Genomic DNA, 13,551 nt, shown 5'->3' on the forward strand with positions numbered 1-13,551 from the left:
CATACAGTGATATGGGGACTAAAACTATGCCAGGGTACTCCTGGCAGGGCTTCCGTGTGTGCGGATCACCGGACTTGATGGACCCAGGGTCTGATCCAGAGATGGTAATTCTTATGACCCAGAGGAAGGCTACTAAAATTGTGTGTGGTCTTCATCATAAGGCATATGGGGACAGACTTAAAGATCTCAATACTTTGGAGGAAAGGCAGGAGAGGGGAGATATGACAGAGATGTTTAAATACCTGCATAATGTAAATGCTTATGAGTCGAGTCTTTCATTTGAAAGGAAACACTGCAATGAGAGGGCACATGGATGAAGTTAAGAGGTGATAGGCTCCAGAGTAATCTGAGGAAATACTTTTTTACAAAAAGGGTGGTAATTGCGTGGAACAGTCTCCTGGAAGAGGTAGTGGAGACAAAGACTGTGCCTGAATTCAAGAGGATCTGGGATAGGCACTTGGGATCTCGGTTACTGTGGATGGGCAGACTAGATGGGCCATTTGGCCTTTATCTGAAGTCATGTTTCTATTTCACTATATGCCAAGTATGTTTACAATACTTTTTTAAGCTTATTTAATAAAAAAAAAAAAAAATTGTGGTGAAAGAGTCATACCAATCTTTCTGGATTAGCAGTACTTTTGTAGTAAATTACAATGCCAACAAAAACACTTTTTCAAAAGAAAAGCCCATATTTCCCTTTTTAAGGTCACAAAAGTGCACACAAACTGGTGGTTCTTGAGAATTCTATATGGATGGAATATAAGAGGGATTCTGGAGGGCTACACACTTGTGAAATTTCTGGTTACCAATTTGAATTTTGTGCCACATGTGGCTATGGTCATTTTATCAACTGAGGTAAATATAATCAAGTAGAGTTTTCAAGCTCAGCCTTCAGGGTCTTCAGTTTTTGTCCAAGTCTACCCATACAGAATCTCTTCCTAGCTAACAAGGTCATGTAGTATAGATGTGTACAATAGAATTAAACTCACCTTCTGCTTTTTCAGATTTATCTTGTATGGTGAAATCACACCAAAGAGCCTACGAAAAAGGAAACAAACATCAATATCATGACTCACTAGAGGTTATTCACCCATCTAAGATTAGCTCCTCATGAAGTCACTTAATAGCTGGACAAGATCTTTCTAATGAATGCCAGAAAAGGAAGGGTTCCAGTTAACAAGAGTAAAACTTCAAAAACATTAAGCAGGAGGTTCAAATATACTCGATAAATTGCCTTTCCTCGAGTCCTGCCAACAGATGGAGAGTGCTAGACTGTTTAGCTTCCATATTTAGCCTGATGCAGCCGGAAGTCTATCAGTATTCTAATGTCAAAGCTAAGGACTGTTTGCCCATATTCTACTCAGAAGACCTTTACTAAACAATACTGTGGATAGCTTGAAAACTTAATACATTATTTGTATATGGAGGGCTTCATGGTTGCAAGGTCAGGATTTGACTCTTGGAGAAAGGGAATTGTCATAGAAAGAAAAAGTTAAAAAAGATTCAGCAGGCAAGAAAAAAAGATAAGCCAAACTTAAAAAGAGGTGGCGCTTAGGGGTTTGAATTGCTAGACAGAAACAGAAGCCTACAGCCTATAGCTTAGATTGTAAGCCCACTAGAGACAGATTATGTAAATCACTTTGATTGTACCCACAGAAAGGTGACATATCAAATCCTTGACTCTTTGCCCCTTTACTTAGGATGAAATAAGGTTTCATTTAACCCAGGCTAAAACCCTGGAACTGGAAGTAATACAATTGAGAACTCAGGTACAGGAGACCCAAGAACTGCTGCAGTAGAGAAGCAGTGAGGTATAAGCCTGGAGAAACAAAAACTGATCACCTGATAGAGCAGCTGGCAGGGTCCAACTGGAGGTAAAAATCCAACAGTTGAAGAATGGAGTCCTAAGGCAATGCAAGAAGGGGATCCACCAAAGGTAGCCCAGGCAAAGTAAATGAGGAAGCATCAAGCAAGGGATACGAAGAAAAGATTAGGCCCTAGCAAAGATGTAAGTTGATATATATGGGTATTCCTGTCACCTTGCGTGCGCTTAATAACACCATATGTCCCAACGCGCACCTTGCGATCCAGCTTCAGTCTTTGTCTTCAGGTGCCCATAGTTAAATGTACTCAACTGTAGGCGACACGGAGCGGGGCAGTCTTTTACCTTGCTCTGGTTTTATGGAACGCCCTTTCCGTAGAAATTCAAAAGGAGAAATCTTTAATACGGTTTAAGAAAAAGCAGAAAACTTATTAATTTTGGCAGCCTTTCCTGGTATCTCTTTCCAGCGTTTAGCACCGAGAGATGTAAACTGGAAGCAAATTAAGAAAAATAAACAGTAAACAGCTGCAGTTAAAAGAAACAGATCAAGAGGAAGCTAGGTACACCATCAGAGTTAAGGGGCAAAATGTTCAAAAGGGGATCATTAGGAGGATTAGAAAGAGGCCTCAAAAAATAGGAAACCCAATGTTAGGGCACCTTAGGAATACAGAGGCCATTTCTTCCTGTTTCCCCTTATTAAGGGTCACTCATTCAGCATTCAAATAGATAGAGAAGGCCAAGCTGATAGAGAAAGTATCTGTATTGCTCCTGGCAGAATTCTGTGCAAAAAATTTCATATTCTGTGATCAAAATTTGCAAATTTTGCAAGTCTGTCAAAATGTAAATATTTTTGCTAATTCTTATCTAGAATTGTACAATCCAGTATTTTCATTAAATTATACCACTCAAAGTTTGTCACCCCATGCTCTCTCCCCCACTTCCCCCCCCCCCAACACACTCACTTCCTCTTCATGCTCAACTTGTAAGGGGTGACTGGGAATAAACTGGTGAAGGCACAAAGCAGCTTATTCTCCCCAACCCCTTACCAGTCATGCAGCCAGCTCTCTCTCGACTAATTATTCCCAAAGGATTTATTTCAGACTGTTGAATTTGTAGTGAACAGGTACACTGATATGAATGATAAGGAAAGACCGGATGCTAATGCTTTTCCTGATTTCCATATCCAAAAGATGGAAAGTTTTGAGAAGGGCCACACTGTGAAGACTACAGTAGGAGAATATTATAATGTGCTAGAGGGAGGAGAAGAGGAATGGTCAGTCTTCTCAAAAGTTAGTGTGGAAGAGGTATCTTGTCCCTTGACAAAGCTTATACCTACTCGAACACACCCATGTTCATCCCTGATCGTGAAAGGGTGAGCTCCTAAAGTAGCACTGCTACCGAGTAAGATAGTCAACAGATCTATGGAAGAAGGGAGATTCCCAAATTCATGTGAAGCCATTGCTCAAGAGTGAAGCACTAGATGATGGTCAACCCTATTCTATACCTATCTGTTACATTTTCAGTATTGTGGATGCCTTTAGATAAACTGGTAAAATAATATTCCAAAACAAAGAAAATAAGCAGGAGTAACACTCTATTACAAATTCCTAAATAGCTTTGATCACGTAAAAGAAAGAAACTAAGATCAGGTTTTATAGCTGAATGCAAGAAATCTCTGGAGAACCCAACAGAACAATAAGAATAGCAGTGCAGACACAGTAACATCTTTAAGCTCACTATACCTGTAATACTGGGCTGTCCACAGTGAAAGCTTTATATACAGCAGAAGCCTGGCTCTTACTTCCTTTGCTCCAAATGGCCATGTTTCCAGTTACATATAGCTCTTCATCATACTCCATCTCTTCCCCAAGCTCACTGATACCTTTTCTCAAGAGCCAGCTTTCCTGAGTCAAAGACCGAAGAAAGAGTTATCAATCCTACACAGTCCCACAAATCGCTCAGATCATAAAGTGGACACTGGGTATAAAATGGGTTTAGCACATCCTAATGCAGGACTTTCCCTACATGCTAAGCCCATTCTTATCACAGCTATAAAATAAGACCTCTTTTTGTATTATTATTTCTCCAGTATCATGCTAATTTTTCCATCAGTGTACAGGACCAGCAAACACTATCAGTTAGCATACACTAATGTGAATGCACTAGATGTTAGCATCTTTGCTCATTCCCTGCTCTCTCCCAAAAATATTTAAATAAATATCATACAATTAGCATCCTACAGTAAGCCTTTTTGATGCACTAAGCCCACACAGGAAGCTACAGGATTTAGGCCCAGCTCTTCAGTCATTACTCAATCAGCAGGCTAAAAAATCCCTGATTAATTCTAAGTTGTATGGGTTTAGCAATAGAAACTGGGAAGTTGCTAGCATCATTGAAAAGGTCTCAATTAGGATTGAGAATTATTATGGCAATTCAAGACAGTAAGGGGAAGTTAGTTAACAGTCCTAAGGAGATTGATAGAGGATCTACTCTGGACAACAGTGTGGATGGAGAGACTAGGCCCAGAGCAAGACAAACACCAGGTAGAACCAGGAACCAAAAGATGAAACAGGTATCAATACATATTTAAAGCATCGTCAGGGAATTAAAAAAGAAATGGATTTTTTTTCCACTGCAGAGAATTTCAATGTGGAGATACTCGCTTTCCTGCTGTTATTTGCACTGGCACTGGCGACTTTTGCTAGCCTAACTTGTATTCATCCAGCAGAGTTGTAGACTGTCGATTAGAACAGCTGGCTGAGAACCTGCAAAGTCAAGTTAAAATCACACTGCTGCTCTTTGAGATCTTGGGCAAGTCACTTTACTCTTAGGTACAAACTTAGATGTAAGTCCTCGGATAGGAAATATCCTACTGTATCTGAATAGAACTCACCTTGAACTACAGAGGAAAAACCATGAGCTATATCCCAAAAAAATCTAAAAAAAACAGAAATTGCTCTTAGGATTGGGGAAATTAAAAACAAGGGTTTTTGCCCTCTGACTAAACACTGCTGATATGGAATTCCTAAAAAATGCCTTTACCCTTACCAGAAAATTACTGCCAATAATTACTGTATTAAACAGAACAAAGCAAAGTAAAACTATTTTTCTTGTGTGGTGAGTGTCCTGCCGAGCAGGTAGAGTAGACTGGATTCTCTACTAGCAATCAAGTGAATAAAAAGGTTCATGTCTGTATGGACAACACCACTAGGGAAGAAGCAGACAGTAAGGTTTTGGTGAGAAAGCTAAGGCTTAATGTGCTGAAGAGAGAGAGAGCACAAAGGTGCAGAAGGCATGCAGCTGAAAAAAAACTAAACACACTGATCTGAAAGGTTTTGTTAGAAAATCATATAGTAGTGAATGCACCAAGATAAATTAAGAAATAATTAAATTACAAGTACATAGTCTCGATTTAACACATAGCCAGAGTTAACTTTGGCTAGAAAACACTCAAGAAGAATATGCTTATGAACAGCGTCTAATTATGCAGGCATGGAAACAACTTCTGCATCAGAAATTATGAGATTAGATAGTGAACCTTACATCTGTCAAGTCAGGACAAGTGTGGAAATTAATTGAGGTACACATTTTTTTTTATCATGCCCATCACAGTGTTGAAAGACTTGAGCTTTAGACTGATACTCCTGTGCTGAAATATGGCTACTACACAGCTCAAGCTCCTTGACAAATCTATAATGCAGACCGGTAGGGTAACTAATTTCTGCAGGGTGAGGATAGGAGCTAACTAGAAGGGTAGCAGGCAAGGGATTAAGAGAGAAAGATTGAAGGAAACCTAAGCCACAGAGATATCATCACCTGAAGCAACTGCCTCTCAAACTATTAGGTATCACCAATAGCACTGCCTACAACATAGTAACATAGTAGATGATGGCAGATAAAGACCTGAATGGTCCATCCAGTCTGCCCAACCCTACCCACTCTTTAAATTACTGACTTTATTTAAATTTTCCTTCTTCTTAGCTATTGCTGGACCAGAACCTAAAGCTCTACCTGGTACTCTGCTTAGGTTCCATCTACCAAAGTCTCCATCAAAGTCAATCAAAGTCGGCAGTGGCAAAATGTCCATTCTCGAAAAGTACATCCAAAACTTTTTTTTTCAAAAAAATCATCTATCTGTACGTCCAGGTGCTTGATTGTCCAGACCACCAGTACATCTATTTTTATACCATATTCTCGACCAAAAATTCGTCCAAGTCTGAAACAACCAGAACAAGACCTTTTGGACGTGGGAGAGGGCAGCATTGTGATGGACTGGCCACCCAGAGATGACAACAGAGCAGCAGGGCACCTCAAAGGGCACGGCTGTGTCCTTCACAAAAAGGGTGCCACAAACATCTCACAACTCCCTTATAGGTCATGGTGAGCCCTCCAAACTATACCCACCTGTCTACAACCCCAATAGCCCTTATGACTGCAGATGCCATCTATATGACAGTACAGTAGTGTTTTGGTGGGCTTACATTTTCCACCATTGATGTAGTAGCTAAAGTGGCTTTTGGGCCTGGGTCCTCCTCTCTATGGTTCAATAACCCACCCCCCAGACTACTTAAGCTACCTTTGTGCATCTCTTCTAGGCTTTCCTATGCCAGGTGCTGATGTTCCAGAGGCAGGTATGTACGTTTTTATTCTGAATTTTGTGAGGGTGTGACAGGGTAAGTGAACATGGGGGGAGTGTATGGGGGTCTTTACTTTGTCTCTTCAGTGGTTATCTGATCACTTTGGATACCTTTTGAATACTTATGTCTTTACATTATTTAAGTCACAACGTATAACTTCCATCTAGGCAGTCTCATCAAACCTTCAATTATCCCTACAGGACAACTAAGTCTAGGTCGGCCCATATCCTGCCCTAACCACTCCTCCAAAAATGCCCCTTTAAGTTCTGGGCACACAGCAGCATTCAAAGGCCTAAAAAGTCCCTGGATATGTCTAAAAAGCCATTTCAATTATCAGCATTTAAACGATCTGTCTTTTAGATCATCCAAGTGCTGACTTGGGCAGGTTTTTAGACATATTTCAGTTTTGATTATGAGCCTCATAATATGGATATATTTTAGCCCTTAAAAAGAGAGCTGTATCCAGCTGATGCTATGCAGAGTTTCCAGAACACAAAAGGCAAACAGTAACTGTCACAAAGTATTGATTAAAATCTTTAAATTTCAATTCATATTCTGACATTTTTAGCTACTCCCCTGTAATTCCTATGTATCTTTGGGAGCAACCATATCTCAAAGAGACACAAATGGAACAGCAAACAGATTTTGGATTGCTTCATACATTGTGTGATGCCATAGATGACATGAAGGGTCATTATGGAGTAAGCCAGTCCTAGTACAAGTGATGTTAATTGTATGATTTTTACTTTTCAGACAGCCAGTGCAGCAGTAGCTACATAGGACTGAAATAAATCACTGCTCCTACCTTCTGCTTGTCATGGATTGTGAATTCCCGCAGGGATCCAACCAAGCCAGCAGCTCCATCAGAAGACCACAGCTCAGATGCTGGCTGCAGCTGCCGGAGCTGAAGGTTCAAGGCATTAGGGTGATGCCTGCTATGCTCACGGCCAAAAGGAACAAACTCCTGCAAATCCCCTGCTGCAATCATTGTTACCTTCTCTTCATAGACGTTCGACATGGGGTCCAAATATCAACATTATTTCTGCAACAAAATACAACAGGTATGTGAAATAAGACAATCCAAAGATGAAGCATGAAAATTAAGGTTCTGAAGATACCCAATAATCCATTCACACTTCCTATTTATTTACTTATTCATTCATTTAGTTTTCTATACCATTCTCCCAGAGGAGCTCAAAACGATCTACTCAAGCCTTTTTCCCTGTCTGTCCTAGCAGGCTCACAATCTATCTAATGTACCTGGGACAATGGGGGGATTAGATAACTTGCCCAGGGTCACAAGGAGCAGCGCAGTTTTGAACCCACAACCTCAGGGTGTTGAGGCTGCATCTTTAACCACTGCGATACACAAATACAGGAGATTCTACCTCCTCAAGGTAGAACAAAAGAGGTAACCTGTGATGCTCAATCTGTTTATTCACTGTTAAGACCCGACGTATATGTTTCGGCCATAAGGCCTGCCTCAGGGGTCTTGTTTCCAATGGAGTACAATTTGTCACATATGTCTCTTATCTAAAAAGATGGTAATTAAGACACTGTTAGAAGCCTGATCATTATACCGGCAACAATCTCACGCATCCACTCAAAGGCAGCTGGATGACATGAATATTACATGCACAATATTATAAAATTTTCTGTTAAGTTTTCTGTTAAGTTTTCTGACTAAGTGGTCAGTAAGATCAGTTGGGTGGTAAGCCCAATCAAAAGGTTCTGGGAGAACACTGCACCCTCTGTTTAAGAGATTGCTGAGAAGGATGATACAAAAGGAAAATGAAAATAGAAAACCCTTGGGCACAACCAGTATGCAATCAAATAAATTCAGGATAATTACTCTTCATTTTAACCTGAATGAAATAATAATCCTTGGAGGAGAAACTTAACAGAACAGCCAAATTACCCATGTCCAATAATGAGATTTCAGACCAGTCCTGGATTTACGATAACATTTTTCATGGGGCACAATGGCACCTACAATTTATTTCAATGGATCGAATCAGGAACTGAAAAAAACACACTGCTTATGTAAGTTCCAAACCAGCACTGGCCAAAATGCCTCCCTCCTAGATTAGGTGACTGGAGATTTTTGCTTTTGTAGCTGCCAACACATACACAGAGAATACTGCAACGCCTAATTTCTAAAGGACAAAACTCGCTACAGCGCGTTACAAAGAGATTCTTAGAGAACACTGAAGTGCTTCCTCATTTCTACCCTAACCCCCGAATCCAAGTACCGGCAGCACCACAAGCTCTAACGAAAGAAGACTCCGGGTCACGCAGGAGCCTCCAGGTACACATCAGCAACTCCCGGACCCCTCCGAACGCACCTGCCAGCCAAGAATCGTCTAGAGCGGCCACGCCGGGTTCTGTGGAAGGCTGGAAGGGAGTTGCGAGCCCCGTGTTGCTCAAAGAAAGCGGGGGGAAAATGCATAAAACAAGCACGAGTCCGATGACAGCTCCACCAAAAGCTCTTCAAACGCACGCGGCCATCTTAGATCTCCCGTCAGCCACCGCGACAGTGCACAACTGCGCAAACGCAAGAAGAACGGAGGGCTGGGCCTGGGTTGGAGCGAGCTCTGGTCTGCATGCTGGAGAAGGGATGCAGAGTGTTGAGCTCTCGGCTGCACACTGAGAAACCAGGGGGTGGTGCTGGGTAATACGCGGACCTCGCGGATCTTAACCACATGCCCTTAAAAATCTGCTTATCTTGGTTTTGACAGCTGCGGTTTGTCATTTCAGACCTGTGAACGAGGATCCCTACGGCGGGCTCCATCTCTGGCAGTGTTCAAGAAGACCCAGATCCCACCTCTTCGAGAGTGCTTTCAACTCCTCTCACCTCACCCATCCCTAACTCTATATATCAGGGTGCCCACACTTTTTTTTTTTTTTGGCTTGCCAACTACTTTTAAAATTACTAAGTCAACCAACAATAAAATTTTTAAAAAAAACAACCCACAAAGCACACTGTACACCAGGGGTGTCCAACCCTTTGGCCGCACTGGCCGAAAAAAATGTTTCTGGGGCAGCGCAAATTCTGCAGTAAGACAGAGGAGGGAGCTGGCAAGATGGTAAACACCCGGGGTAGCAGAGGAAAACACTGCATCGCCCTTGACCGGGGCCATACAAAATACTTCATGGGGCCGCAGGTTGGACACCCCTGCTGTACACAGAGAAAATGTTAATTGTCATTTATATTTGGGGGGTTTTTTCAAAGAGGTCAAGGCAGATGACTAAAATATGCAATGTCACCTCAGCAACACCTATACTAAAATAGACAAACATACCCTCTCCCCTTTTACTAAACTGCGATAATGGTTTTTAGCACAGGGAGCTGCACTGCTCCCAATGCTCATAGGCTCCTTGCGCTAAAAAATGCTATCGCGGTTTAGTAAAAGGGGGCCATAGTGCAAAATATAGACAGCAGATATAAATTCTCAAAACAGATACATTTTGATCACTAAATTTAAAATAAAATCATTTTTCCTACCTTTGCTGTCTGGTGATTTCATGAGTCTCTGGTTACACTTCCTTCTTCTTAGTGTAAATCCAATATTTCTCATCTTACCACCTCTCGACGGGATCTGTGAGGTCCACAGGAGTTAAAGCGAGGATCCGTAGAGTGAGCGAGATCCATGAAGTCTGTGGGAATTTTTAAAAAAGCACCACGGATGCTTTCTTTTTAAGGCTATGCATTTTTAGTTCCGGGGGGGGGGGGGGGGAGGAGGTCTGTGTTTTAACTTCTACACTTGCTGATTTCTTTTCTCATTGTGGTTTGAATTGGGAGGGGGTAAAACGTGGACCCCGCAGAGATCCTTGTTTTAACTTCTGCAGACCTCACGGATCCTGCTCACCTCCGAGGTGATTAAGATTTGTGAGGTCTGTTTTACCCAGTCCTCCAGGGAATGTAAAGAGGAAAATGAAGACAGATAAAGGCCATATGGCCTATCTAGTCTGCCTAGTCATGTAGATATGCACTATTGAGCTCTGGTCTGTACACTAAGAACCAGGGGGATTAGATATACATGATACCCAACCTACGGTTACCATATTTGTGAAGTCAAAAAAAGAGGACACATGATCCCGCCCCTGCCACACACTTGGCCCTGGCCTTGTCTCTCACTAGTCTGGCACCTGACCCCCCCCCCCCCCCCCGGTTTACCCCATTTCCTTAGTTCTCTCTCTCACCCTCTAACCCAGGGGTGTCAAACTCCCTCCTCGAGGGCCGCAATCCAGTCGGGTTTGCAGGATTTCCCCCATGAATATGCATTGAAAGCAGTGCAGGCACATAGATCTCATCCATATTCATGGGGGAAATCCTGAAAACCCGACTGGATTGCGGCCCTCAAGGAGGGACTTTGACACCCCTGCTCTAACCTATTCTCCCTGTGAGTACTTCTCTCTCTCCCTCCTTCCAATCCCCACCCCCACAGATGCTTCTTTCTCTCTCCCTCCCTCCAACACCCCAGGTGCTTTTCTCCACCCCTCCTCCACCCCCGTAGGTACTTACTTTCTCTCCCCCTCCCATTTCTCAGTAGGTTCCAGTGGCGTAGACTCTCTCCAGCCCCAGCCCACTCTAGAGTAAGGTATGGCTCTCCCCTGTCCCCCCACCTACCTCCTCTACCAAAATTTAATCTTCAGGTTGATCAGCAGCATCAGCAAGGTGAGCCTGCTGCTGGAAGCCTGCCCTGGAAGCCTTCTCTCTGCAGCAACTTCCTGTTCGTGCATAGGCAGGACTCTGCAGAGAGAAGGCTTCTGGGGCAGGCTAACAGTGGCAGGCTCACTTCGCTGACATTGTTGGATGGATTGAAGATTGAATTTCAGCAGAGGAGAAGGTGGGAAATGGGGGAGAACCATGCCCCAGGCAGTTCAGAAAGAAGACATATCTAGGTATATCCGGACATCTGGACACATCTAAAAACCCACCCAAGGTGGCACTTGGACAACCTAAAAGACAGGTTGATAGTTTTCCTGACATATAGGCTGGGATAATTTTTCTAAATAATTTGAAGGCTAGAGTCAGCACTTTGAAGATGCAGTGGTTTCGGATGGGCAGCCAGTGCTGGGATGATGAGGGTCACAAATATTCAAATTTTTCAGTAGGCGAACTGCTGCATTTTGCACATATTGTAATTGTAGGTTCTTTGTAGATAGCCCCACAAATAGTGAATTGCAGTAGTTCAATCGGACTAGGACAAAGGTCTAGAGCAATTGTGTGAATTCTGCTTCGGAGAAGTATATTTGAATTTTCTGTAGTTGGCATAGGTAATAGAAAGAGGGTGATACAACTTGAGGAGACATGACTCATAAGCGACAGGTCAAAATCAAATATAACTTCCAGGCTGTGGACTTGGTCCTTAGCTATGAGGGTTGCATTATCCCAGGACAAGGAAGGATGTGGGTGAACACAGTTTTTCTTGTGAATCCAAATAAGTTCAGTTTTGGATGCATTTAGTTGTAGCTTATTTGTGGTCTAAGGACATGGCCCTTTGGCTCAAGTGAGCCAGGGTGTGGCAGGCCTACTAAGATGGACAGTTATTTGTTGATATATGCAAACATGAAGTAATAAACAGTCACTACCTTTCTTACTGATGTTCAAAGGATCTCACGAGTCAGGGAAGATACAATAAGATAAGGCCTCATCCAAGAAAAGGTGAGAAAGGTTTGTGATATGAAAAATTGGATATAAAATAATACAGAACCAGATAAACAAATAGGGGAATTGTGAATATTGATAAGAAGGAGTATATATTTTTGCTGAAATCACTGACAAACTGTTCTGCTATGTAGATCACAAAAAACCCAGACCAAGTTCCCGCTCTTTTTAGAGCTCTTTATCTAGTTTCAGGGGCTAGAGGATATACTCAGGAGACTGGCTGGCAGACTTGGGTTGGCCTCTGACCTTGTTACTATAGAGCTCCACATTCCGATGAGGACCCTTTTTGAAGACTAAAATTATAGAGACCATAATTGGATACATATGTGTATATACATATATAAATGCATATATATGAATGTACTAAATATTAGTAAGCCATTGAAATTGAGTACTTAAATATTAGGAACATTTTTTACTTTCTTTTGATTAAAACATATCTACCTCAAACTATATTAGGTGACTTGCATAGAAAAAGTTAAGTTGTTTGGCCCCTCCCCTTCTCACTTTTGAAACAAGAGCTACAGCACGTTGTAAGATAAGCAGTTTGAATTTGGAGGGGCAGTGGTTAGGAAAGGAACCATTCCAGTCTCTTTATAGAAATATGATTTGTAAGTAATTTTGTAGGGAAAAATATATTATTATTGTATCTTTTTTCTGTTCATTCCCTTTTGTATTATTGATTTAAGTTTCAATATTAGAATGTAAACTTGGGAATTCCTTTGTAAGGGAAACTACTCCTATATTACTACGTATGTATTTATGCTTGTAGCTTATATGGGAATTAAAAATATGTTAAGCCAATGGTATGGAAGCAAAAATTATGATGTCAGATTAGATATATAAGTAAAGAAGGCATGGCTGCGTATGAGACTGTTCGTCAGAAAGATGCTGTTACACTTCTGAGCAGATGTGTCTCCTTGTAGAAATGCCTTTTGAAACAAGATTATTCTGTCATTACAATAAACACATTTAATTGGAAAATTTTGTACAATCATTGCAGAGCAACCTCTTGAGCAGGATTAAGAAGTAATCCTATTCAGGTCATCCAGTTTTTTTTAATTTCAGATAGACAGCCTTGTAGTTTTTTTATTTGTGTATCACAATTCATTCTGAGTGGGAAGTAGAGTTGGATATCATCTGCAAAGAAGTGAATCTTAATGCTCTATTTTGAAGCAATGTCAAGTACTGGTCTAATGTACAAGTTAAAATGCAGTGGTGATAGCAAAGCACCTTGAGGTGTGTCGTATTTAAGTGGTTTGGGTTGTGACATGTTAGACCTCAGTAGTACACTCTGTGTTATTTTGTCTAAAAAGAAGGAGAAGCAACATAATGCAGTGTTACAGATACCAATGTTGGCTAATCTAGATAGGAAAAGTATGTCATCAATGGTGTCAAAGGCAGCACTTAGGTCTAAAAAA

At 41.5% G+C, this 13,551-nt stretch overlaps 1 protein-coding gene across 4 annotated transcripts in view; it reads right to left on the bottom strand.

Moving 5' to 3' along the window:
- ANAPC1 (anaphase promoting complex subunit 1) overlaps positions 1 to 9,099 on the bottom strand; it is a 261,021-nt gene extending 251,922 nt beyond the window's left edge. Inside the window, exons 1-4 of one of the 4 annotated variants that reach the window (XR_004538746.1) lie at positions 8,805 to 9,099; positions 7,265 to 7,501; positions 3,565 to 3,726; positions 990 to 1,038 (exon numbers count right to left, since the gene is read on the bottom strand). Coding sequence is in view for 3 of the 4 variants with exons in the window: in XM_033936934.1 (XP_033792825.1) it covers positions 990 to 1,038; positions 3,565 to 3,726; positions 7,265 to 7,477 (424 nt within the window). In the remaining variant the exon portion in view is untranslated. The remainder of the gene's footprint in view (positions 1 to 989; positions 1,039 to 3,564; positions 3,727 to 7,264; positions 7,502 to 8,804) is intronic. The other 3 variants (XM_033936934.1, XM_033936932.1, XM_033936933.1) reach the window with 3 other exon arrangements.
- Between the last annotated feature and the right edge of the window lie 4,452 nt (positions 9,100 to 13,551).

The sequence above is a fragment of the Geotrypetes seraphini genome, chromosome 3 (genome assembly GCF_902459505.1).
Source record: "Geotrypetes seraphini chromosome 3, aGeoSer1.1, whole genome shotgun sequence".
Lineage (NCBI taxonomy): Eukaryota > Metazoa > Chordata > Amphibia > Gymnophiona > Dermophiidae > Geotrypetes > Geotrypetes seraphini.